Below are 27890 nucleotides of genomic sequence, written 5' to 3'. Positions count from 1 at the left end.
AAAGCCAGGGAAAGGGAAGGAAGGAAAGGAGCGGCCGTTGTTTATTGATAAACATAAATTATTGGGGAAAAAAGCTCAGTTGGAACTGAAATAATCACAAAATTGCCACTTGCCCCTCACAGACTGTGACGTTCTAAACACCAATTATCTACTCACACCTCCCAGCTGTAAATCCTGGCGATTCCCAAACCTGGATTTTTTTTACCCCAAGAACTGTGTGTAGCAATAGAAGCCCAAAATATTCTTCCAACTTTTCCAATGAATTTCCCACCATTTTCCCACTGATTCCGTGTCTCCTCTCTCTCATCAGGGATGAATTTGGGATTCATTTCCCACCATTTTCCCCCTGATTCTGTGTTTCCTCTCTCTCGGCAGGGATGAATTTGGGATTCATTTCCCACCGTTTTCCCACTGATTCCGTGTTTCCTCTCTCGTCAGGGATGAATTTGGGATTCATTTCCCACCGTTTTCCTGCTGATTCCATGTTTCCTCTCTCTCAGCAGGGATGAATTTGGGATGAATTTCCTGCCATTTTCCCACTCATCCGTGTCTCCTCTCTCTCGGCAGGCCACGCTTATCGCCGGTGTGACCTGAACGGGAGCTGGGAGCTGGTCCCGGGCAACAACCGCACCTGGGCCAACTACAGCGAGTGCGCCAAGTTCCTCACCAACGAGACGAGGGAAAGGGTAGGCATTCCCATTCCTGCAGGCAGCAGGAATTTCTGGCCTCACGCCAGGCTAACCCGCGGACCTCTGTCTCATTTAAAACCCCAGATGAGCCCCAGCTCATCTTCCTCCTCTTGGAAACCCTTCCTGAGCTTGCCAAAGCCACATCGCGCTTTGATGGGCAATGATTTGATTGGAAAATTGTCCTCAAAGGCAGAAAAGTTTCCTGCAGCTGCCATGGTCCCATTCCTGAAGAGATCTTGGGGAAAATTGGAGCAGTCTCAGGGACGCTCAGAAGTGGTTGGAGGTTGTTCCATGGCATTGAGGCTGCCTCTGCCACAGCAGGAAACCCTTTTGCTGCCAGGTTGTTATCAAAAATTCCAATGTTTATGTGGTTGTCTCTGGGAGGGGATGTCCAAACACATGTGGAATCAAACCCAGAACAACTGGTTGGGAGAGCTGAGAGTGTCCAGCCTGAAGAAGAGAAGCTCCAGGGAGAGCTCAGAGCCCTGCCAGGGCCTGAAGGGGCTCCAGGAGAGCTGAAGGGGACGGGGGACAAGGGATGAAGGAACAGGACCCAGGGAATGGCTTTGAGCTGAAAGAAGTAGAATTAGGTGGGATATTGGGAAGGAATTCCTGGTTAGGAGCCAGGGGAGGCCCTGGCACAGGGTTCCCAGAGCAGCTGTGGGTGCCCCTGGAACCCTGGAATTGTCTAAGGCCAGGCTGGATGGGGCTTGGAGCAATCTGGGACAGTGGGAAGTGTCCCTGCCTATGGCAGAGAGTGGAATGGGATGATCCTTAAGATCCCTTCCCACCCAAATCCAACTGGTATTCCATGATCTTGAATTAATTATGGTGTAGTCACAATTCGGAAACAGTGACAGCAGTCCAAAGTTGGAAAAGGGTTTCAAAGCACATGGAGAGGGTCTGGCATACTCCCGGGGTGGGGAAAAATATCCATGAGCCATAAATTTACAAAAATTCAGATAATGATAAAATAGCAGCTGGCAGAAACTTCCTTCCTCCCCATGACCCAGCCTGGGGCTCTGTAATGCCAGAAGTCTGGAAGGAATTCCATGCTAAGGTGACAGCAAAGCTGTCCCTGGTGTCACTCGGGAGGATGTGACCTCCTTGTCCCACAGAGAATGACGTTCTCACCCACACGCACCTGTAATTCCCAAAGAATTCACCCAAACCCTCTGGTTTTTCCAGTGGTTCTTGGAAGAGTCCCTGTAGATACAGGCATGGCACCAGGGACTGGGCAGCTGCAAGGAGGAGGGAAGATTATCCCAGACAGCTGGAGATAAGGATCTAACCACAGCTTCCTTGAGGATGATCCAGGGGCCCTTCGGGACAGTGTTCTTAATTTTAAATCTAACCACAGAGTAGGGGTTTTTGATTCTTTTGGTTTGTTTTGTTTCATTTTTTTGATGTTTTTTTGATTTCTTTTTTGCTTGGTTTGTTTGTCTGCTTGTTTTTCATTTTTTGTTGCTTTTTTTTTTTGTTGTTGTTGTTGCTTTTTTCTCCTTAAGAGTGAAGCAACTCCCAAATGAAACGATTAAGGAAAATAAGGAAATGAGGGAAAGGAGGAAATGAGTTCTTAGAGCTGCTGAGTGTTTTCTCTCCTATGGACAAGGAGCAGAGGATTGTGTGCACTGGGTGCTGCTCCAGCCACTCCAGCAAAGACCTGGATGCTGTTCCCTTCCAGAACCAGTTTGGTGGGATTTTTCCCAGTTCATAGTGGAAAAAACTCTTTTAACCCTGGAGTTTTCCAGGAAGGTCCTGGAGCAGGTGTTGGGGTCATGGAGCACCTTGATCAATGCATAAACTTTTGACGTCTCCGAAATCAACTCCCCTCTCCCACTACCCTCAGCCACACCCTGGGGTGGGAATTATCCAGATGATTTCCAAAACTTCCCCTAGGGAAAGGACATCCTTCCCTTTGAACCTCCCACTGGCAGGACTTGTCAGGGTGACTTGCTAAAGGAAGGGAAAAAAGAACAACAGAGTTGCCTCCTTTTTCTTCTTTTCCCAACAAAAGAAAAACATGGAGAATTTCCACCTCCAGGGTGATTTAAAAGGCTGAAAGCAAAATCTCCTGTGGTGGGTTTGATGTGCCTGACTTTGTCTGTGTCCCCTGAGTGGTCACAGGGTGAGGAGTCTTTGCTTCTTTTTGCCAGGGCTGGGATTAAACGTGTGAGACAGTATTTCTTGTTGGGACTCAGATGTTTATCAGTTCTCATCTCTGTCACAGTCTCACAAACCCTGAGTTCTGCAGCCCTTCACTCTGACAAACTAAAAATGGAGCCCATCTCTCTCTGCAAGGCCTTTTAAGGATCAACTGTCCAATTCAGAAATGACACCTGAATTATTTTTACTTTTAACCCAATAACCAACCACTTGTGCCCGCAATGGGGACTTTTTTATCCAATTGCACAAAACCACCCAAACCCATGGAGAAGGAGAAGGAGGAGGAGAAGGAGAAGGAGAAGGAGAAGGAGAAGGAGAAGGAGAAGGAGAAGGAGAAAAGGAGAAGGAGAAGGAGAAGGAGAAGGAGAAGGAGAAGGAGAAGGAGAAGGAGAAGGAGAAGGAGAAGGAGAAGGAGAAGGAGAAGGAGAAGGAGAAGGAGAAGGAGAAGGAGAAGGAGAAGGAGAAGGAGAAGGAGAAGGAGAAGGAGAAGGAGAAGGAGAAGGAGAAGGAGAAGGAGAAGGAGAAGGAGAAGGAGAAGGAGAAGGAGAAGGAGAAGGAGAAGGAGAAGGAGGAGAAGCCTCTGCCCCAAAACCTCCATCTTGCTTTATATCTATTCCTCTATTCTAAACCCTTAAACTCTGAGTTTCCCACCCTGTGATATCACACACTTCTATTCAAACTCCACCCCCACAATCCCAGTTCTCTCATTCCATTTTGGAAGCTTCTCCACGGCCTCAGGTCAATGCAGTGTTCTCCTGGGGGTCAGTGCCTGGCAGCACAGAGAGCCCAAAATTCTCAGCAGCCAGGGTTCCAACAACAGGGGAAATCACAGCACAGGGGACTCGGGCTGTGCTTCCCAGCAGAGACATTTACAGGAGGTGTCACCTCGTTTTTATTCTCAACCTCTTGGAAAATTACTCCTCCTCATAAGCTCTCCCTTAAGGAGCTGTTTTAATGACCCACCCCAAAATCCTCACCCTCATTATCCTGTAGCCAAAGCTGAGGCATCTCTTGCCAGGAATTTTCTGTCACAGCTACAGAGGTGAATGGAATAATATTTAATATTAAGACAAATTAAACCATCATCATTGTTCAGATTAAATGACCAGGCTGGTCTATCTTAAGTGGTGTTTACCCAGGGCAAAGAACAAGGAAAAAATTGATGTTTCTGCCAGCTTTTAAATCATATCTTGATCAACAAATGCTTTTTAATGACGTCTATTTATAGATTTTTTATTCTTATCATTAACTTTATATCTGCAAGAGGTCTCTTCCTCAGGCCTGGCCTCACCTCAGCAATTCTGTGCCTTGTCACAGAGTTCCCTGATTTTATCACAGAGGTGGATGAATTATTGTGGCAAATAAAGTGCATCCACTCAGGTTTCTTGGGCCTTGGGGTATAAAAACCACTCTGGAAATAAAAGAGGAGGGAAAAAATGCACTTTTTCCCTCGGTGTGCCAATGCCTTTGCTCACAGAGAGCGCACAAGGCCTCTTGTCACACATAAATGTGGCACTGCAGCCCTGGGATGAATAAACCTTCCTTTGATTTCTTTTTTTCATGGAGTAGATTTTCAACAACATCTCTTTATTAATTTTAACATTATTATTATTATTATTAGCCTTGTGTTTGTAAGAGGTCTTTTCCTCAGCCCTGCCCTGAGCGATTCTGTGCCTTGTCATGGAATTCCCTGGTTTTATCACAGAAGTGGCTGAATTCTGGTGACAAATGAACCACTATCTGTGCATCCACTCAGGTTTCTTGGGCCTTGGGGTATAAAAAACCACTCTGGAAATAAAAGAGGAGGGAAAAAATGCACTTTTCCCCTCAGTGTGCCAATGCCTTTACTCACAGAGAGTGCACAAGGCCTCTTGTCACACATAAATGTGGCACTGCAGCCCTGGGATTAATAAACCTTCCTTTGATATCTCTTTTTCACGGAGTAAATATGTCCAGAGATGTCAGAACAGGGGAATTTGGCCCCATTGAGCTGTTGTCTTGAGCGAGAGATGGTTTTCTATTATTATTTCCCTCCCTGGGGAGCGGCATCTTTGCGTCACCACCAACAGCTGCATTTACCCAACGTTTTGCCAGGAGATCGTGGCTGACTCCGAGCAGATGCAACCAGAGGGAATTTTAAGAAACTGGGCTTTTAGGGGGGAAAAAAAAAAAAAAACACCAAACCAACTGTCTGTGGCTATAAATATATGGATTTGCTGGCTATCTCTGGAAACAGGCCTGAACCTATAGATAGCTGGAGATATCCACACCTAAATAAACACCACGTGCGTGCGCACATCTCCAGCCAGGGATGTTTGTTTAGGTGGGGAGTTTTCCCATTTTAGCCATGCTGGGATAATTTTAAGATTGGCCCAAGCAGCAAACAAGAGGGCCCCAGAGCAAGCTGGTGTCCTGCCCCGAATAAATGGGGATTATTTCACACAGAGCAGCTCGGAAACCGCCCTCTGCAAAGAGCAAAGTGTGTTAAAGCCATCAGAGCCTGCAGAATTAACAGCTCGTAACTGCCCGGGGAGCAACTGCTCCTGGGCTGCTTCCTCAGGGAAAATTCCCACTGGAGGATGGGAATTGACAGCCCTGGAGGTTGATTCCTCCTTTAGTCAGGTAGGATGAAGCAATCCAGGGAAGTGTTTCCTCAAATTCCTACCAGATAACATTAAAGAGGGAGGGAACAATCAGCTGGAAATGTCCCAGGCCAGGCTGGACAGGGTTTGGAGCAGCCTGGGATAGTGGGAGGTGTCCCTGCCATGGCAGGAGTGGCACTGGGTAGTCTTGTTCCTCATGGCAGGGACACCTGCATCATCCCAGGCTGCTCTTGGGACAGTCCAACTTGGCCTTGGGCACTTCCAGGGATCCAGGGGCAGCCACAGCTGCTCTGGGAATTCCATTCCCATGCCTCCCCACCCTCTCAGCCAGGAATTCCTTCCCAATCTCCCATCCATCCCTGCCCTGTGGCAGTGGGAGCCATTCCCTGTGTCCTGTCCCTCCATCCTTGTCCCCAGTCCCTCTCAGCTCTCCTGGAGCCCCTTCAGGCCCTAGCAGGGACTCTGAGCTCTGCCTGGAGCTTCTCCTCTCCAGGTGAACATTCCCAGCTCTCCCAGCCTGGCTCCAGCCCTGGAGGAGCTCTGTGACCTCCTCTGGATTTGTTTCAGCAGCTCATATTTATTGTGGATTTGTTCTGTTCCCACACTCTTCCCTAAGCACCCCTTCCAGGCCATGAAGGAGACAGGAAACAGAGTTAAAAGGACTTTTATCCTGGCCCTTCTCCTTTGTTCCCTGAATTCCCTTAAAATCAGGAGGGAGGGTGACCTGTGTTCCTGGAGCTCCTGAATCTTTGGAAAAAAATGCAGCACAGATAACAGTGATGAACCTCAGGCAACTTTTTAGCCCATTTCTCCCCAAATTCCATACAACTGACAGGCTGTGGATCCCTTACCTTCCACACATCCAGCCAATAGCAGCAGAATCATTTTTCCGGTCACTTTTTCTAACAGTGGCAGCAGCAATGGCATTCCCAGGAATTCCCTTCATTCCCATCTCCCCAAAAAGAACAGGGATGCCAAACACAGCTGCTTTTTAAAGCAGCTCAAACCCATCCTCTTTCCAAGGGTGAGCTGAAGGGTGAATGGGATCTCCATCTCCCAAAATCCTGGGGAAGGAGAGTCGGAGCCAGCAACTTGGGAGGTTGGCTCAGCTTGGGAACCACCACCAGCAGGATGGGCCATCCTCAGATCCAACCCCAATCCTGTCTTCATCTGCTCCTGCTTGTTTGTAGCGTGAGGCTTTTACGGCTTCCCGGGAATTCGGAGGGGCCTGGAGAATCCATCCCCTTCCAAACACAATGGGAAGGGCCCAGCGTGTTGCAGGGCTGCTTTATCTAAACCCCATTGTTCCAAGCAGCAATCCTGGAGCTCTCTGGGGTCCTGGGAAAAGCAAACAACTTTGTGGAGCCTCAAAGTGACGGCACAGGAACGGGTTTGGATTGTTTTGTCCCCAATTTCCACAAAGGAATGTCAGCAAAGTGTCAGGCAGAGGTTTTAAAGTCTGTGGAGGAGTACAAAAAATTATCTGAGAGATGTTTTGTTCATAATTTCAATTAACCCCGAGGTGCCATTCTCATTCCATGCCTATGGATTTGGTCTGGTGCGTTCCTGGAAATAGAATCCAAAAATCCTGGAATGGTTTGGGTTGAAAAGGAACTTAAAGATGATTTTTATGGACATGCGTGTCTAAATTGAGGTGTCTGAGAGTAAATTGGAGTGTCTGAGGCTAAACTGGGGATCTTTTGTGAGAGCTGATCCCAGTCACGCTCTCACGCTCCGGATTGGGAGGATTTAAGAGCCTGGAATCTCTGTGGATGTGGGGAGCAGAGTCCTGCAGGAACAGGGTCATCAACACTCAAAGTTTTCCCTGAGGCTTTGGAAATCAGTGCCTGTTCCGTGCCTTTTGTGAATATCCCTTTTTTCTGAATATCCCATTTATCTTTTTATTTAGTCCCATTTTCCTGTAAAAAACACCAAAAAGGCAAGAAAAGCAAGGACAGAGATTTTCTGGCTTTGTTTATCACTCGAAGCAGCAAACCGCCATTTCCAAATGTGTCCTTAATGACATCAGAATCAGCAGCTCGGAGAAACTTTGCAGAAATTCCATCTGGAAAATCCTGATTTATGCTTCCCTTCACAGCCTTCCCATTCCTCAAAAAGCACTGTATCCCTGCCAGCCTCACAGCCCCACTGCTCCTGGTGTCATGCTAAAGGGGAATAAAGAGGATGAAAGGAAAAATTTGGATACAGGGCACAGCTCCATGAAACTCAGGACAGGATCTGCCACCAGAAAATTCCTGCTCTGTCTGGTTTTCCTTTTCCTTTTGCACACATGGCAACAGTTGAAAGAGTGGAGGGTTCCTGCAGAAATCTAATTCATGGAATCCTGAAATTCTGAATTGATTGGGGTTGGAAGAGACCTTGAAGTCCAGCCAGTTCCAGCTCTGTGTCCTGGGCAGGGACACCTCCACCAGCCCAGGTTGCTCAAAGCCCTGAATATTCTGATTAAATGATAATTAAATTGAATCCCGTCAGTTTATAGACCAGGATCTCATGGCAAACCCAGGTTTGGCCTCTTCCAACAAGGGATGACCAGGGATGGTCAGTCTCTCCTCAGGATGGGCTTCCAGGAGACTTCAGGTGGGAACTTCCTGGAGTGATGGATCTCCAGGTTGTGTCCATGGCTTGGCCATCATGGCCTTTGTGGTTTTCTGGGAATTATTAAACTTCCCATCCTTCTCAGCTCCCTAAGGACGCTCCTCAGACCATGGAGATCGTCATTGCAGCTGGCAGATCATTCAATATTTTCCTACCTGGAGGATCTTTCCTGGTTGTTCGTTGTGGTTTTTATGGAGTTGGTACCTCCCTTGGGATACACGGAACTCCTCTGGAGATTTTGTCCTCTCATGGATAAATCCAGGGAGGAAAAGCTCCTGGGAACTACCAGTCCTGAGCTCCACATGAGGAGAAGTGGAAGTGGAGAACTCAGTTTTTTGCTCCAAAGGGTTTCCCAAGGATTTGAGTACCCCCTCCAGGAAATCACATTTCCCACAGGCTTTCCAGAGTGACTCCAGGTAGGATTTGGGACACCCCCTCCTCCAAGGAAGGCTCCAGGAGAGGCTTTCTTGGCTCTTGGTGCTCAACCTCCTTCCAAAGAGAGGCCCTGTGGTCAATCAGAGCACTCAACTTTCCAAAACCTCCTGCCAATCCAGAGGCTCTTCCCAAGGACACTCCCGCCCGTAGGAACGTGGATCTTCCCAGTGAAATTTGTGAATGAGGCTCAGGGATGTTTTGTTAAGGCCTCACAACTTTTGTTTTACTGAAAACTCCAACCTTGGAGTGAGATTATTATTATTATTATTATTATTATTATTATTATTATCACATTTTTTACTATGGAGGCAACCGTTTTCCAACTCCAAGAGGATTCCAGCTTGGCAGCAGGGAAATCACACCAAGATGTTTCTCCCTGAAAGCTTTGAAATCTCTTCTTCTTGGCTTTTCAGGGCCTGCTGCCTGCACAGACAGATCTATAAAAATCTATAAAAATATCCCATAAATACGCACAGACACACTCAGTAAATTAATATTGGCAAGGGCTTCACTCCTCCAGTGCAAACCGCAGAGAAACATTCCCAAATCTGTGGATTCTGATGTAATAGGGCTGAGGTTTGGCATTCCAGGACAGCGTTCCAAGCCTCAAATCCCAATCAGAGCTGTCATTCAGAGCCCAGCATTCCTGACGTTATTTCAGCCCCGTGGGCAGGGCGAGGGAAAGGAGGGAATGAGGAGAAAGATGCTGAACTGGTTGGGTTTTTTGGAATTTTTTCGCTAAAATCAGTCTGGGAAAGGCAGGACAGGCTGGGATGGAGGGGGCAGGCATTTTAACCCTTTGCAGGAATGCCTGAGTTGGATCAAGGAAAATATCCCGATATTTAATGGAAACCTCAGGGTTTCAAAGCCAGTTTTAGAAAATAGCAACCTAAAACTTCCTAAAGGATTAATTATTAGGAACTCTCCTGTGACGGGACCTTTTCCAGTGGCGTTTTGGCAAGCTCAGGTTGTGTCTGGATTGGATAACCACAGGCAGAGGCTGCTTGGGATTTAAAAAATGGGAAAATAAACGCAGGTGATTTTTTTTCCTCATATCCCATAGCCAAAGTATTTCCTTCCCGTGTTTTCTGGTGTGGGTTATGCTCCCCCAGGCTGGACATCAGTCATCCAGCAATGGCTAAATTGTGCAATTCCATCAAAACTCCCAGCCCAGCAGGCATTTTGTCCAGGTGAAAATTCCCAAGTGATCCCTGAATTGGGTCAGGAGTTTGTAAAGCGCTTTGGGTTCCTTTGGGATGAAATGCTGTGAAATTCCCAGGCATGGGATTAACCCCACTCCATCGTTAATCCCTTGCAAAATTCCCAGCTCAGCAGGCATTTTGTCCAGGTGAAAATTCCCAAGTGATCCCTGAACTGGGCCAGGAGTTTGTAAAGCGCTTTGGGTTCCTTTGGGATGAAAATACCGCGTAACTCCCAGGTATGGGATTAACCCCACTCCATCATAAATCCCTTGGGAGAATCCCACCTCCCCACCTCAGGGAACAAAAACCTCGCTTCCCAAAGCTGCCAAAAAGATGGGATTCCCGAAGGATCGGGGCTCTGCCAGGGTTGTGTGGTGCAGTAGGGCCGCGTTCCCGATGTGACGCTGTTTTCTCCATCGTTTCTGCTGCAGGAGGTCTTTGATCGCCTCTATTTGATTTATACTGTTGGATACTCCATCTCCCTGGGATCCCTCACAGTTGCTGTCCTTATCCTGGGATACTTCAGGTAGGCGGCTCTGTTTTTACCTAAGCGACAGCGGAAAAGCCGCGGGTTTTTCCGGAAAGATAAAACTGGGGTGGCACAGTTCAGGTGGCATCTGTGATTTGGGCTATGTTAGGGTATCTTAGGGCAAACTTCCTGGGGGATGGTGGGTGGGATGTTGGAACTCCTTCCACTTCCCTCAGGTGGAGTTTTCCAGGCCCTCTTTGTAGCAAATGGGAAGAGGGGCGTCTCCACTAATCCCCTGGAAGATTGTCCAGGATTTTCTGTCCTTGTTGTCCCTGCAGGTGACTGGCTTAGCTTTAGATGGCTGATTTTTAGAGAAATAAGATTTCCCGAGGGAAATCCCACTCTAAATCCAAATGTTCGTGAAGGAAAACCCAGTTGAAAAGGATGGAAAACTCCCGGGCTGATTCCTCCAATCTCCCCACGCCGCTGCTCTTCCCAGGGGTCCAAAACTGATCCTCCTGACTCCATTGTGTCCCTCCCTTCCCACCATCCCTGCCAAGGGATTCAGACCCAAAATGCCACTTTGAACCCTCATTATGCATTCCTCAATCCAGTGTTGCAGCTTCCATCCCTGGAAATGTCCAAGGCCAGGTTGGACAGGGCTTGGAGCAGCCTGGGATAGTGGAAGGTGTGGGGGTTGGACTGGGATGATATTTAAGGTCCCTTCCAGCCCAAACCATTCTGGGATTCTGGGATTCTTGCTAGCACAGACAGCATGGGATGGGAGGGATGAAAGGTGTCACCCGTATCCAGGGATTTGTCCTTTGGGAATGTTCTACTGGTGACCCCATAGAGGAGGATGACCCCAAACCCCGAGCCCCAGATTTGCTTCCCTTCGATGTCTGCTCATGTCTTCTCCTAAAAAAAACCCAGCAGGACCTGGATAAGAGCTGGTGGTGGCCAAAACAGCCACGTGGTGTCTGCAGAGGGATTTGGGGAGCTTGAGCCAAGCCCTGGACATGGAACACCGGGAATGAAATGTGTGGCTTTGGGCTCTGAAAGTGCTCAGAGCTCTCAGCTGACAGCGAAAGGTGTCAGGGGGGTTTGCTTGGACAGCAAATCCCAAATCCATGACAGCCCCAATCCAAAGGGACTGCAGACCCTATCCCAACACCACACTCCTGTTCTCCTGACCTTTTCCTTCCACCTCATTTCCCACTGGACACTCGCATGGTTGTTAAAATATTCCATGTCCACGTGTGCAAGAGAATTCCTGGTTTTTCTTTATCCATGTCTTTATCCCACTTTATTTCCAGCCCAGACGACCTGGGCAGCTGTGCTGGAGCATCTTTATCCCAAGGATCAGAGCAGCAGCAGGGATCAAGCCAGATTTTATCCTCGATAATGCAGAGATTCATTGACTCCCTTTCAAATGCAGGGAACAAAGCCAATCCTCATTTAATAAACCTCATCAGTTCCACTTGGTGTAATTTGGATTATAAAAGCACAGCGAACAACTGGTGTTGTTATCATAACATCCTGCAAAAGGGATAAAAACACAGCCTTTAATTAGTGCAGATTATTGGGATTTAAGAGGAATATAAATCCATTCATAAATCCAGGCACAGCACCAGAGCTCCAGAGGACAGAGGGGACCCCAAGAGGTCAGTTCCTTCTTCCCAAAATCCTGATTCCAAAATACACCTCTTCTTCCTGGTTCTGACCCATTCACCTCTCACCATCCCCAAAAAAGCTTTTCCTCCAAAAAGAACCTTAAAGCGCTTTACAGCTGGGATTTGTGGGGTCACTGCTGCCACTGCTGGGGTGGAGCCCACAAGCTGCTCCAAAGGATGACATTTACAGCAGGAAAAGAGGGAGAACAGCCCAGCACACCTGAGTTACTGCTGGAGTTGCTACTAAACTGAGTTGGGCAAAAAAATTAATGGTTTACAGGAAGTTCTGTGAGGTTTCCCCAGGTTTTGGAGCCTCTGAAATCCAAGGGCAGGAGTGGATAGGAGAGCGGGAATGGCTTCCCACTGCCAGAGGGCAGGGTTAGAGCAGATTTGAGGAAGAAATTCCTGGCTGGCAGGGTTGGAAGGCCCTGCCATAGGGTGCCCAGAGCATCTGTGGCTGCCCCTGGATCCCTGGAAGTGTCCAAGGCCAGGTTGGATGGGGGTTGGAGCAGCCTGGGATAGTGGGAGTTGTCCTTGCCCATGGCAGTGGGTGGGATTGGATGGGCTTGAAGTCCCATCCATTCCAAACTATTTCATGATTCCCTGAAGCCCCTGGAGAAGGTATAAATCCATTTCCCAACCCCATGGGAGAGCAAGGAGCCGTGACCCTCTCTCTGCTCCCCATGGGGACACAGTGCTGGTGGGAGGAGCTGGGGCTCTCCAGAGCCAGAAGTAGCCCTGGCTTCATCCAACAGCTGGACTGAACTTCCCAATCCTTCTTCTCCTCTTCCAGACGTTTGCACTGCACTAGGAACTACATCCACATGCACCTGTTTGTGTCCTTCATGCTGAGGGCCGTCAGCATCTTTGTGAAGGACGCAGTCCTTTACTCCGGGTCAGCCCTGGAGGAGATGGAGCGGATCTCTGAGGAGGACTTGAAATCCATCACAGAAGCACCTCCAGCGGACAAATCGCAGTTTGTGAGTATTCCCAGGATTCGTGTCTTTGTCCTCTCTGTTCAACACTCACCCTCTTTTGGGGAGTTTTCCACCCTACTCACCTTTCACAGCCTCATCCCGTCCTTTCCCATTCTCAGTCCATTGGTTCAGAGGGATTCCCAGTTCCTGAGCTAAGGAAAAGCTGCTCCTGTGGCAGTCAAGGTTGATGGTTTGATTCCCATCTACCTTCCCCTGATATCCTCTGGAGTTTATGGCTGTGGAAACATTCCTGACCATCCCAGCACAAGGTACATCCAGCTTGGCTCACAACACTTCAGTGGATGGGGAATGCACGACTTTTCTCCCTCCCATATGGAAAAGAAAAACATTTTGGAATGGAAAATGGAGGGAACATGTGGTGTCACAGGAAAGGGTGGGGTTCATCAAAGAGGAGGTGTTGTCTGTGAGAGGGACCTTGGACAGAATCATTGAGTTGGAAAAGAATTCCAAAGTCATCCCACCTTGGAATGGTTGGCAGGTCCCCAGTGCTAGCCTTGTCCCCAGCCCAGAGACTTAAAATTCCAGAAATTCCTTGGACACTTCCAGTGATGGCGACTCCAAACCTCCCTGGGCAGCCCCTTCCCATGCCTGACCACCCTTTCCATGGGGAAATTCCTGCTGGTGTCCAGCCTGAACCTCAGGCTCCATCTATGGTTGGGTTGAGTCAATGCAGTCAACCCATGCAGACAAGTCAGCATCCCAAAATAAAAATGGAAGTTGGACTCTTCTCCAAAATTCCATGGGGAAAACTCTGTAGAAATCTCTGATGGCAATGTCTGCATTGTCCATGTGTTTGGAGGGGTGAAGCCCATCCTCATATTTCCCACATCCTGAAGCTCTCAGCTCTCCTTGTCAATAATCCCACCACAGATTTCCCATGGAATCCTGGATATGGCATCTGTTCACTTCCCACAGCTCCTGCCAGGAAGGGACAGCCGGGGGAGTCGGGCCCTGCTCCAGGGAATAGGGACAGGAGGAGAGGGAACAGCCTCAGGCTGGGCCAGGGGAGCTCAGGGTGGACACCAGGAGGAATTTCCCCATGGAAAGGGTGCTCAGGCCATAGAAATGCCCAGGGAGGTCTGGAGTCCCCACCTCTGGAGGTGTCCAAGGAATTCCTGGATGTAGTACTTGGTGCTCTGGTGGGGATCACGCACAGCACGGACTCGATGGTCTTGGAGGTGTTTTCCAGCCTCAAGGATTTTGGGACTCAGTGGTCTTGGAGGTCTTTTCCAGCCTCAAGGATTCTGGGACTCGATGGTCTTGGAGGTCTTTTCCAGACTCAAGGATTTTGGGACTCAATGGTCTTGGAGGTCTTTTCCAGCCTCAAGGATTCTGGGATAAACTTCCTGCCTATGGATTTACTTGACTTCTCAAGTCTTTCCCAGTTTGTGTTACAACCAGGGACCACCAACACCCTGTGAAAAATCAGAGGGTTTGGGAATGTCACATTTTGCATCCAAGTGTCCCAACTGGAGCTTTGTCATTGTGTTCCTTTCCCATCCCGGAGAATCTGTGTCATCAATTTACAGAGCCTCACTCAACATGCTCCCAAACTCTCATTTTTTAGGAAAGAACACAAAATGTTTAACTGCATTGTTTGGAGTTTCTCCTCTTGCCAGGCTCATTATAAGAAATAATTAGGATAATCTATGGCATTCTTTGGATATTAGCACTTAATGGCATTTCCTACTCTTTGGAATTGCAAGGCAAACAAGCAATGAAGGCAACAATGGATTTCTTTTGTTTCCAAATGAAGCGTGAACCTTGCAATTAGTGACTCACATTCCCTGCATGAGGCAATAAATTTAAAAAATAAATACAGAAAATATTATCAAACCTAGATGGGAATTTTTTATAAATATAAAAAATACCAATTAATTTAGGGGGATTTTTAATTAATCTATTTCAACTCCCTCTGTCTATGAAAGAAAATTAGTGTCATGTATGTATATCTTATCAATATGCAAATATATGTATAGATATGTATATCAATGGACAAAAAATTAGCAAAAGAGCTGTGCCAGGATAAAAAAAAAATCTCTTTGTATTTCCAAGGTATCATATTGGCATTTTCTGTCAGTCCTTTGTATTCCTTTTAAAGGAAGGGACAGTACAAAAATGGGCCAAGGGATGTGGCAGCCACAGAATTCCCGGGAAATCCAACTTCCCAGACTCCAAGGATATCCATATTGACAAGAACTGGCTTTGTGCTGGTTAATCCCAAAGTGGCACCAACATTTTGCAGCCTGTCTGTACTGGAGCTGAGAAGTTGGGAAGAAGGATGGCTTTGCCCAAAGGGAGTGTTGGGCCACAGTCAGGGTTTTGCTCCCAAAAAATTAAAGGATTTCAGCTCAGCATGGAGCGAGAGCTCAGCTTTAACATCAGGATGTCCTGGAAGTCTCTCCCAGATGTCCCACCGTGCAGCTCAGGTGGGACACCTTGGGATTTCCAGGGAAAAACCTCCAGGTCCCATTTGCTCTTGGAACGCCTGGCTCCGAAGGCAGCAGGAGTCGTCTGCAGCCATTCCCTGTTGTTGGGGACAGACAAACAACCCTGGAGGATCGGGTGGACATCCCTGACAAGATGGGGTGACTCCATCTCACCTTGGTAACTCCGTGAGCTGAGGAAGGAGTTGTAATTCCAAGTGCTGTGACTTCAGCAGGACACCCAGACCGGGACAACTTGGCCAAGGCCCTTTGGCCTCCAACATGGACAAGGAACACAGGGAAAAGATGAAACACAGGGAAAAGATGAACCCCAACTGCTCTAGGAAGTATGTGAGCCCCTCATCAACGGGTTGGAAGAGCGCAGGATCAGGCCACCATCTCTTTTTCTCTACTTCCCAACTCACCTGCTGTAGGAAAAATCACCTTTGGCTCAGGAGTTTTTTTCCAACAATCCATCTTTCCTGCTCTTCCACAGATTTTCCTCCTCATAAAAAACCCTGAAACAGATTTTTCTGATTTATTTCCTCTCTCCAACTTGTTTCCTGCCCCACCTCAATGTATTTGCGCAGCACAAGAATTTCACCCCTTGTTCCTTCTCTGTCCTTCTGTGGTCGCTGCAGGTGGGCTGTAAAGTAGCTGTCACCTTCTTCCTCTACTTCCTGGCTACCAATTACTACTGGATCCTCGTGGAAGGGCTCTATCTCCACAGCCTCATCTTCATGGCATTTTTCTCAGAGAAGAAATATCTCTGGGGATTCACATTATTTGGCTGGGGTAAGTCACGGCTGCTCCTGCTCTTGGAGGTGGTTCCTGAAAGAAACTGTGGATGTACAGAAATGTGGGAGAGGGGATGGAGGCAGGATGAGTGTCAGGGGACTCTTGCAAGGACAGGATTTCCATCCTCGGAGTGATAATTTTTTTTTTTGGGGAGTTTTGAATAAGTTAGAGATGGGACTTTTGAGTTGTTTTTTTAAAAAATCAGAAGACCTTTAATTATAAGACTTTTTAAGGAGGTATTGATTGATAAAACACTAATAATGATTTTTTAAAAATAACCTAATCTTTAAATATTTTGTCTTATAAGCTTATATTACAATATAAACTTTCTTAATTATACTATAATACACAAACTTATAATACTTTAATCTGATTTTTTGTTCACTTACGTAACTACTTTTATTTTTTCTGTATCTCTAAAACTCTAAACTTTCTTGTACTTAGTTTAACATGTCTTTACTTTAAACTATATATTTTTATTTTCAAGACCCAAGTTAAAAAGCTTTTTCTAAAGTCTTAAATCAAATCCTTTGTTTTCTAAACTTTGATTTACAAATTCAAAATTCTAAGAATTCCTTATATTTTGAATTCCAGCACTGGGAAGCCTCTATCATTCCGGAATTGTGGCGTTGTCATTCTGGAATTGTGGTGTTATCATTCGGGAATTTTGGTGTTATCATTGTGGAATTGTGGTGGAATTGTGGCTCTTCCAGGGTCTCCAGAAGGATCAGCCCAGGCTTGGAGAGGAAGCACAAAGAGCCAGGGAATCCCAGGATGGGTTTGGGTTGGGAAGGACCTCAAATCCCACCCAGTGCCACCCCTGCCATGGCAGGGACACCTCCCACTGTCCCAGGCTGCTCCAAGCCCTGTCCAACCTGGCTTTGGACATTCCAGGGACACAGGGGCACCCACAGCTGCTCTGGTGGTGCCTCTCCACCTTCATATTTTGCCACCCTTCCAGGGCAGGAAATGCGAGGGCTAAATTTGGGATGAGACAGCCAATTTCAGGGATTTATCCCCACCTCTTCCCAGGATCTCCTGCTGGGAAGCCAGTGCTGAGCTGGAGGGGAAGAAATCTGTGGGAGGTTTTGAGCATCTGCTCCCAATGAGAGCCCCAGGCTCTGATTTCCTCCTGCAAACCTCAGCTGGTTCAAATCCTTGAGGTCTACTGAGCCTTGGAACTCCACTAGAAACCTGCAATTTGTGGGGAAGAGTTTTTTATTTTCCTTTTCTTTCAACTTGGGCATCTTTTCCCTGAGTAACGAGAAAGGGGCGGGATGTGGGTGCAGGGAAGGGGCTCATTAGGAGAAGACATTTTGGGCACGCACATTTCAGAGGAGAATGGGATTTCTGTTCACTCCTGGCTTTAATTTTGGCTTCCCAGGAGTTACGAGGTGCTGGGACAATAAAACAACTGCCCACAGTTGTCTCAGAGTCTGGAGGTTGGGAGGAGAACAGGGAATGTTTCCGATGATCCTTGAGGATGTAAGGAAGGATAATGGGGTGCAGGATTATACGGGAATTACATCAGGAAAACCTGGGGGGCTGTGGTTACCTGGCACAGCGCCACTTCTCAAATTCCATATCCCAAATCCACCTGGCCACCTCCTGACTGCATTTTAGGACAAGGTTCAGGTGTGCACCACCCCCACCCGATTCCAGAATGAGATTTTTTATGGAAAAAAGTTGGTGGCTGTCTCTAAGGGTGGGGCTCAGAACAGGCAGGGCACACAGAACTGAGTTTATGAAGGATTGCAGATTTTTGGGATTCAATACTCCGGAGCAGGGCTCTCTTCAGCCTTTCTCCTTCCCAAATGGGATATGGGGAAGGAGCTGCTTTGAGCTGCTTCCAAACCTCCTGTTCAGCTGCTCCATGGGTCAGAAACTGCTGGTGCTGACAGATGATAACGATGGAAAGTGTAAATATAGAAATATTCCAAAGTGGGAATCCATCTCTCAGGAAAAGCCTAGTCCTGGACATCTGGAAAAATTTGGGAAAATCAACAAACTAAGAGATATTTGATGGGGTTTGGAGCAACCTGAGGCAGTGGAAGTTGTCCCTGCCCTTGGCAGGGGGTGGAATGAGATGGGATTTAAGCTCCCTCGTTACCCAGATGGTTCTGGGATTCTATTCTGGGGATTTGGCATTTCTTATCTCAGCTGCTGAGGGATGGAGAGGGCTTTGGATGGCACCTATTTTCTAAAGCAAATGAACAAAACCCAAAGTAAATTAAATTAGAAAAGAGAAATAAACTCATCTTCCTCCAAACCTTCAGGCTGTGTAAAAGTTCCCTCTCAAAAAATAACATTAAACTGCAAAGAGCAGACATAAAGGAGCAATTTCCCAGCGGGAATTTGGGAGGAGTGGGAAGCAGCTGGAAAATAATGCCATGTGTTTAACGAGCAAAACCAAAGGAAAAAGTTGGGACAGGCAGGGATTGCTCTCGTTAGCCCTCCCAAGTTCTGCCAGGGAATAATCATTTTATCGGAGCGACCACAGGGCTGGAGTCACACCTGTCACAACAGCCAGCATCCCTGGGCTTCCAGGAGCCTGAGGCTGCCCCGTGGAAATTCCTCTGGAATGAGAACACACGATCCCTCCCGGTGGCAGTTGGGATTGCTTTGTTTGGATTGGGATGATAATGTCCACACAGACACCCGCTCAGGCGGATTGTTTGGATAATTTTTGGGCACTGGAAAGGGCAAACCAATCCAGGAGCCACTGGAGACAGTGGAAAAATTCCAGTTCCCTGCAGCGGGCACTGGATCCTGCCCACACCGCAGCAATGAGTGGCAGGGAATCAGGGATAAATAATTATTCCACCGAAAAGATAGATTTGCCCCTCCAAAACTGGAATATTCTGGCAATAATCAGCATTGAATTTGTCCTGCCTGGGAAACTCCAAGGTGGAAACAGGGAGCGAAAATCACCCTACAATATCTTATTTCTGGGAAAAGCAGGACAAAGAGCAATTCTTTGATGTCATCTCCATGGATTTCTGTCCAGTATTCTCAATCCACATCCTCACTGGCACAAGCTCCATCAAAGTCCTCCACTCCCTTTTTCCAAGGGAGACCCTGCTGACGGAAAGGAACTCGCTCCATGCCAGCACCCACCCAAAATAAATAAATATTTACAGTATGGGCAACAATAAATCCCCTGGGAGACTCCCAGCTCCCTGCAGCTGTTTTTTGAAGGAAGTTTAGGTACCATGACCAATAGCCAGGAAATCCAAGCTGATTCCATTGGCGTTTTTCCTTCACACCACATTAATTCCCACACGCACGGCTGGGCTGCCCTGGATTTCAGCAAACTGGGGATTGCAGGGACACCTGGAAAAGTTAAAAGAATGATGGGTGGTGCCCCAAAAATCCATGATGATGATCCCTGCATGTTTATCCAAGCAGGAATAACCCTTCCCTGAAAAATTTGTACCAAGCAGGACTAGAGGCCTTAAAAGTATTATTGTTATTCCCATTAAACATCAGGAAAAAGGGACACAGAGGGACTCATAAAACACAGGCATTGTTCCTCAGAGAAGCTTTTAAATCCCAGGGAATTGAGACCAGAATTCTCAGACCTACACAAGGGCTTTATTCCTATACTCCCTTCCAGCAGTCACTCCCAAATTCCACACGCATGAAACCCGTTTTCCAGCTGCTGGGAGACATGGACACAGGAAAAGCTCTTGAAAGGGTGGGTTGGCCAGCAAATCTTTCCCATTTTCCAGCTGCTGGGGAGATTCCTGACTTTATAGCACCTGCATTGTACACACTGTGTGTGTGGCTGGAAATGCACAGCGCATACAATGTGGATTCTGTACAAGTCGCTCACGGCACGGCGGGGCTGGGCTGGAGTCAGGAAGGACATCCATCCATGCATTCATCCATCCATCCATCCATGTATCCATGTATCCGTGCATCTATGTATCCATCCATCCATCCATGCATCCATGTATCCATCCATCCATCCATCATCCATCCATCCATCCATCCATCATCCATCCATCATCCATCATCCATCCATCACCCATCATCCATCCATCCCTCCATTCATCCATCCATCATCCATCCATCATGCATCCGTCATCCATCATCCATCCATCATCCATCCATTCATCCATCCATCCATCCATCATCCATCCATCCATCCATCCATCCATCCATCCCTCCATCCATCCATCCATCCATCCATCATCCATCCATCCCTCCATCATCCATCCATCCATCATCCATCCATCATCCATCCATCATCCATCCATCATCCATCCATCCATCCATCCATCCATCCATCCATCCATCCATCATCCATCCATCATCCATCCATCCATCCATCATCCATCCATCCATCCATCCATCCATGCACATGTTGGGATTTTTAGGGATAGCTGTTTTCCCCTGGGTATTTGATTGTTGCTTGGGAGCTCAAAGTCACAATTTACAGGATTTGTAAGAACGGGAATTCTGTCTCTTCTGAACCTCAGGACAAGCAGGAGAGGAACAAATTCCTGTCAAATATATCCAAATCTCAAAAAAAATCCATCCTTCAGACTTAGAGCTTTGCTGCAGTGGGAATATCCCGTATTCCACGGACATGGCAGTTCCTCAGTGGACATAAACTGAAAGAGCGCCAAAAAACCCAATCCGTTTAAATCATGGATGATTTTCCAGAGCCTGCCCTACTTTCCATGGATAGGTGGATGGCAGGGAGGAGGAAAGAGCTGGTGCCTGTCACCTTCCCCGAGCCCTCACTTCCCTCGCTCCAAGTTCCCGGTGCAACAGGTCAAGGATTTTCTTCCCAGTGCCGGCAGCACAGGGAATTGTGGAGCGGGATGAATTCCTTACAAATGTGGCTTTGTAGGAGCGCTGGGCCTGAGTGAGGCTCTGTGTTTAATTATTTATGCTTTCTTATATTACCTCGGCATTCCCAGCTCCCAGCCTGGATAAGGGCCCCGTTGTCCCCGGGTTTGGGACACAGCCGTCCCTGCTCCACACCCCGTGGTCAGGAAAACCTTTAAGCACCCTAATGAGACTTAAGTGCATGCTGAAAGTTAAGCCTGGGCTTATCCCCGAGCCCCAGTGAGCTTAGACTGGGAACAGCCTCTTCACAGTCCCCGCTGATAAATGTCGCCTTTATTTATTTTTTAATAATTTTTTTTCCACCTGAAAGGGGTCATTCTTCCCAAATTTGTGGAAGCTACTGTGGATTCGATCCTGCTTTTTAAGGGAAGCCAGTAGGGGACTCAGTTGTACAAATAACTGGACCCTAAAAAAAATAAATACAAGGTTGCTTTTGGATATTGGGGAATTTGTTTTCCACGTTTCGTAGGGAAAAGATGATGGCCTGGGGTAGCTGTGCTGCAATCAGGATGGTTCCTTTGGGAATGAACCTTTGGCTGGATATTTTGGAACATAATCCTAAATTTTAGCATTTCTCTGCTTTGTGCAGCAGCTCTCTCATATTTAAAAGAGCTTCCAATCCATCCAGGGATTTTCTGGGAGAAACTGCCGGAGCCTGACTCCTGCTCTACCTTTCCTTGATGGGAAGGAAGGGAGGAAATATCTTAGAGAAGGATTGCTGCAAAAAACCATTGGAATCATGGAATAGCTTCGGTTGAAAAGGGTCTTGAGGATCATCCCATTCCACCTTCTACCACGGGCAGGGACACCTCCCACTGTCCCAGGGGGCTCCAAGCCCCAGTGTGCAACCTGGCCTTGGACACTGCCAGGGATCCAGGGGCAGCCACAGCTGCTCTGGGAATTCCATCCCAGCCGGTAATTCCCAATTCCCAATCTCCCATCCAGCCCTGCCCTGTGGCAGTGGGAGCCATTCCCTGTGTCCTGTCCCTCCATCCCTTGTCCCCAGTCCGTCTCCAGCTCTCCTGGAGCCCCTTCAGGCCCTGGCAGGGGCTCTGAGCTCTCCCTGGAGCTTCTCCTCTCCAGGGGAACATCCCCAGCTCTCCCAGCCTGACTCCAGAGCAGAGTCCTTTGCTTCCCATGGGATGAGCTGGCCAAAGCTGGTTTCAGTCTCTCAGGTTCCAGCACTCTCAGGCCTCGGAGATCATCGAGTCCAACCATTCCCAGCACCACCAAGGCCACCTCTGACCATGTCCCCAAGTGCCACATCCACAGGGATTTAAATCCCTCAAGGGATGTGGAGCCCCTGCTGCCCTGGGCAGTCCGGGTGTGTAACAGCTCCTTTTGGGAAAGCACTTTCCCAAAATCCACCCTGACCTGCCCTGGCCCAACCTGAGGCTGTTCTCTCTCCTCCTGTCCCTGTTCCCTGGAGCAGAACACAACCCCCCGGCTGTCCCCTCCTGTCAGGAGCTGTGCAGAGCCACAAGTTTCCCCCTGAGCCTCCTTTTCTCCAGGCTGAGCCCCTTCCCAGCTCCTTCAGGAGTTTTCCAGACCGTTCCCAACTCCTTTTCCTTCCCTGGACACCCTCCAGCTCCTCAACGTCTTCATTGTGGGCACCCCAAACTGAACCAGTTCAGATCTCTGATGTGAAAGCTCAGCTTTTCCATTCTCAATTATGCCTGAATAATTAAAAGCTGCTCCTTCCACCTTCCCCTAACCCATTCCAGCTGGAATTTTGGTGCCAGAGCCCTCGGTCCCCACTGACCTCGTGTCGCCTGTGTTCTTTTGCAGGACTCCCTGCTGTGTTTGTCACAGTGTGGGCCAGCGTCAGAGCCACTCTGGCCGACACAGAGTAAGTCCCACTGGGTTTCCTTCTCTCCCTCTTACGTGCAAAGTCTTGTGGGATTTAGGGGTGAATCCAAAAGGAAAATGTGGAATTCTACTCTGGTGTCATTAACTTTTGGAGGAGGGTGGTGGATGGAAGGGAAGGATAGTTTTTCCTTTCATTTTGCAGGATCCAGTGAATGGGAATACCTGCCGTTGTTATCCCAGGGGATAAAGGGACTGTGTCACAGCTGGGCAGGGACAAGACAGAGATCCTTAAAATCCTGAATGAGCAGGAATGAATTTGGGACACAGCAGCTGCAGTACAGTCAGAGGGGTTTGGTCATGGTGGAGTGGTAGAACTGCAACTCCTCCATGGATTTCACAATCCCAGGATGGTTTGGGTTGAAAGAGACTTTAAAGCCCGTCCCATTCCACCCCCTGCCATGGTCAGGGACTCCTTCCACTGTCCCAGGTTGCTCCAAGCCCTGTCCAGCCTGGCTGTTCCCCCAAAACTCAAAGGCTTGATCACTCAAGCGCTTCCATTTTCCCAAGGTGCTCCATCAGAAGGTCCCCAGGCATTCCCAAACTGCTTTTCATGGGAAGACACTGCTTTCCAAAGGGGATTTGAGCTCCAGGCTTGGGTGGGCGGGTCAGCAGAGCAGAGCAGAGCTCATCCTCTCAGGGGTTCCAGGGAGCACTGGCGGCTTTCCAGCCTCTCTTCCCCTGAGGAGCTGGCCTGGGAAAACTGCAGCTGCCATGTGGGGCTGACCAGGATCAGATAAGGAAAAACCTGTGGCATTCCCGTCTCCAGAGCTGGAGGGAATTCCAACAGGATAATTAACACCGAGTCGGCTTTTCCAATGGCTGCTGGAGTCTCCTGGGAGCAAATAGAGCCTGTCCCTTCTTGGCAGGTGGAGGATTGGATCCCAACATCCCAACATTTCAACATCCACGTCACCAACTGGCCCTCCCAGTCCTCACTGGGATGAGGACTGGAGGTGGATGGAGATAAAGGATTTTGGGGGATTTTGGCCACAAGGGCAGGGTTGAAGAAAACCCGGGAAGCAAGTGTGGAACCTCAGCATTGTCCCCATCACCACCTGTCCCCATGGGAAGTTGTGCAGGTTTATTCCGAGGGGGAATCATGGAATGGTTGGGTTGGAAAATACCTTTAAAGGTCATCTAATCCAACCCCCTGCGATGAGCAGGGACATATCCAGGATTCAAGAGGCCTACAGGGAAACTGAAGGGATTATCCACAAGGAACTGGAGGGATGGGACACAGGGAATGGCTTCCCACTGCCAGAGGGCAGGGATGGATGGGATAATGGGAAAAATTGTTCCCTGTGAGAGTGGGGAAGCCCTGGCACAGGTCACCCAGAGAAGCTGTGGCTGCCTCATCCTTGGAAATGTCCAAGGCCAGGTTGGAAGGGGCTTGGAGCAACCTCTTTCCCATGACCGGGATTTGGAATTAAATCATCTTTGAGGTCCCTTCCAACCCAACCATTCCAGGATTCTGTGATCCCACATCAGTTCAGCCTCTCCTGTGTTCATAAAACCTGGATTACTTTTAATGTTGGGATATTTTTCTGCTGAGGAAGTGAAGAAGTGGAAAAGGATCCATTCCTGGCCAGAAGGGACAAGTCTGGATGGGTGTGGAAAGAGCTGGAAAGAGCTTCACCCTCTGGAGAGCAGAACCATCCCAACCATAGGAATATTCTCATTTTTTAGTAGCTTTACACCAGGAAAAGGGACATTCCAAAGTCTCACTGGGTGCAGGCAGGGTTAGAGCAAGGTCCTTCCACCAGGCTTTGGAGGAATTCATCCTTCCAGGGGGATTTTTCCAATGGAACTCTTGAGTCAATTGCTTTTCCGATCATTTCCTGACAGGATGTCCATCTCTCCTCAGGTGTTGGGACTTGAGTGCTGGCAATTTAAAGTGGATTATTCAGGTGCCCATCCTGGCAGCTATCGTGGTGAGTATAGGATGAGTGAGAGGTTGGAAGACCTTTGGGTCCTTGGGAAGAGCTGATCCAGGATTTCCTGCTCTAATCACCCTGCTATCAATAATCCTGCCTTTTCATAGTCCCTACATCTCCACTTTGAGGGGTTCTGCCTGGAATTTTGGCAGCTGAATATGGCAGAAGGGTTTGTGAGTGACCTCAAGGAGAGAAAAATCCCACATTTTCAGTGTTAAGACCCTAAAATCACCAATGAAAACAACACCCAAGGTGATATTTCCAACCCAGATGATCTTGGAAATTCTCAGGGGCCATGACACACTCTTACCAGGCATCTCCAGATGGAAGAGATGGAATTTGGTGTCTGTAGCATGACCAAAGCTTTTCCCAGGCGTGTTTCAGGGTCATTCCATTATTCCTGAACTGGTAAAAGCTTGGGAAGCCTGAGGTGGGAAGGGAAATGAAACCATCCCAGCTTTGATTGGGTCTTTAATCACTGAGGGTGAAGTATTCCAACCCCCCACCCAAGAGCCAGAGGGGAAATGAAGGATCCAAGTGATATTATCCCGACACAGGAGAAGCTCTCCAAAGCTGGAGAGGGCGTTATAAGAGTTAATTATCTGCACACGGTGAATTAAATTATGTCCTAATTAATTAATTAATTAATTACCCTCTCCCCCCCCTCTCTTCATTTGGGGTTCTCCATTGCTCAGTCTCCTGATGGAATCCATGTAAAAGATCTCATGCACTCCCCTCAATCCCATCTCCCTTTCCACTCATCCACGAGTGGAACCAGTGGGAATCTCCACAGTCCAGAAGCTTTGGAATCAGTCCCTTCCTCCTGCCTCCCAAATCAGGAGGCCTTGGAAGATGCTCAGTGTGGGTGAGAAGAACACCAGACACACAGAGAGCAGGAAATTTTCTGAGGTGGATGTGCTCATCTGTGCCATTAGGTGAGATTTTTGGGGTTTGGGGGTGGGGCTGGGTTTCATGCTTTTGGTGGAAATTTCTCCACCTGGCTCCAGCAATTCCTTGGAAGAAACGCATCACCGAGACCACATCTTTGGAAATGGAACAGCAGAGGCTAGAGAAGAAAGTTCAGATGGTTCAATTAAATTAATTCCAGCGACCCATCGCATTTAATTTACAGGCCAATTAGCAGAGGATAAAGAGCCCAATTGAGGCTCATCCTTGGAAAAATAAGGTTTCTCCAGGAAGCTGTGCCCTGGCACTTTGCAAATGCAGCTGTTTATTATGCAAAAATATTCCGTTGGTTGTATCTGTTTAATTTCTGTGGTTTCGTATTGTTCATTTGGCTGCTTCTGCCATTCCCACGATGCTGGACTAAGTCCTGCATTTTCTGTTTGGGATTTTGGAGGCTGAGGGGTTTAAAATCTCTCCACTTTCTGCTAATTTGGATGTGATTCCTTTGGCTGGATTTCTTTTCAAATTTAGCACGTTTAGGGAGATCAGAGGAGTTTCCCTCCTGGATGTGATAAGGCTGGGCGTCTTTAATTTTGCTGACAAATGCAAAACAAGATCCCACTTTGGAGACTTTAAAGCTGGAAAAGCTCTTTTAGAGACATAAATCCTGCTTGGTTTTTCCCTTTCAGATGGTTTGCAAGGAATTTAATGCCCCCAAGCTCTGTCCTTCCCTGCCTGTCGGTCTATCCATTCCTCCCTTATAATTCCTGTGTCAGTCAGAAAATTTTAGCCAAATGGAACTGAGGGAATGGGGTTGCAGGGGTGTAAAATTCCCACAAACCTTGTGAGAACAGGGAAATGGATATGGGAGAGAATTTTCACTCATATCCCAGTGACAGAAAGGATGTGGCACAACCTTCCCTGCTTTTTTTTTTTATGGAAAAGAGTTCCAAACGAGCTTGCACATCCTCTGAGGAGGAGGAATCCAACCACAGGAGACAAAGACATGGCAAACCAGCCCCTGTTGGCTCAGCAGCTCAGGGAATTCCTGGTTTTCCCAGGGAGGATAAATGACCATGGGAACGACTCTTCAATGGTTGCAGTGGAGAATTCTGTCCCATGGAAATGCTAGAACATGGATCTGCTCTGGCTCCAACCAAAAGGAATCCAAGGAGCTCTCCTGGACCATCCAGCTTGAGGTTCACAATGGTCCCTCCCTAAAACTCCGAGCCGCTGTATGGTGTGGTAATTCCACATCTTGAAATGCTGAAGGCTCCAGAGGAATCCGTAGGTGTTATCCAACAACACGGATCTGCTCAGTGCAGTTACAGGACGGTCCTGCCTGTATCCTCTCCATAATCCCATGGATGGGTTTGGCTGGGCCAGCAGCTGGTGGAATCCAGGGAAGCCAAGCTCTGAAGGGCTCTACAAAGACGGGAATCTCCCCAGTGCCAACCCACCTTTCCTCTCCATGAGGGTTGCCATTTAATATTCCTCACCATGTTCCTGTAGGAGTCATGAAGGTTGGAAATGTTCTCCCAGATCAAGTCCAACCATTCCCTCAGCACCACCATGGTCACCACTAACCCTGGTCTACAAGTGTCACATCCACACGGGATTCCACCACTTCCCGGGACGGGGATTCCACCACTTCCCAGGATGGGGATTCTAACACTTCCTGGGATGGGGATTCCACCACTTCCCGGGACGGGGATTCCACCACTTCCCGGGATGGGGATTCCACCACTTCCCAGGATGGGGATTCCACCACTTCCCAGGATGGGGATTCTAACACTTCCTGGGATGGGGATTCCACCACTTCCCGGGATGGGGATTCCACCACTTCCTGGGTGGGAATTCCGCTTCTTCCTGGGGCAGCCTGTTCCAGGTTGCTCAAGCACCACTGGAATTATCTTGAGCAGCTGGCCACGAGTTGGGTTCACAAATGTGTCTCCCTAAAAGGCAGTAGATGATATTCCCTGACTGTCCTTGTCTGTTCCATCCTAAACACTTCCCAGAGGAAGTGGGAATATGGGAGAAATCCAACAGTTTCCATTACCCTTCTGCATTCTTCAGCTGTCATCTCCAGTTAGGTCCACTCTGTATCTTCACCATGGTGCCTTGGGCTTGTTCCTCTTTCTTTTTGCACATGGAAATCTGGGAAGACATCCTACCAGTGCTCCTGGTATCCCAAGTGGATCTTCATCCCAGCTGGGCTGTAAAGACAAATAAAACCCCATTTTGGC

At 48.1% G+C, this 27890-nt stretch overlaps 1 protein-coding gene and 1 non-coding gene across 2 annotated transcripts in view; both read left to right on the top strand.

Moving 5' to 3' along the window:
- The window catches only part of PTH1R (parathyroid hormone 1 receptor), a 90337-nt gene that overhangs the window by 55730 nt on the left and 6717 nt on the right, over positions 1-27890 (top strand). The window contains exons 4-9 of the mRNA XM_041714286.2: positions 568-686; positions 10143-10237; positions 12647-12833; positions 15919-16072; positions 22724-22784; positions 24669-24735. Coding sequence (XP_041570220.1) covers positions 568-686; positions 10143-10237; positions 12647-12833; positions 15919-16072; positions 22724-22784; positions 24669-24735 — 683 coding nt within the window. The remainder of the gene's footprint in view (positions 1-567; positions 687-10142; positions 10238-12646; positions 12834-15918; positions 16073-22723; positions 22785-24668; positions 24736-27890) is intronic.
- Positions 19826-19907, top strand: MIR460A (microRNA mir-460a). The gene has a single exon (NR_049152.1). It is a non-coding gene; the product is annotated as a microRNA mir-460a (primary transcript).

Source organism: Taeniopygia guttata, chromosome 2, assembly GCF_048771995.1.
Source record: "Taeniopygia guttata chromosome 2, bTaeGut7.mat, whole genome shotgun sequence".
Taxonomy (NCBI): domain Eukaryota; kingdom Metazoa; phylum Chordata; class Aves; order Passeriformes; family Estrildidae; genus Taeniopygia; species Taeniopygia guttata.
This window is presented reverse-complemented; position numbering and strand designations above follow the sequence as displayed.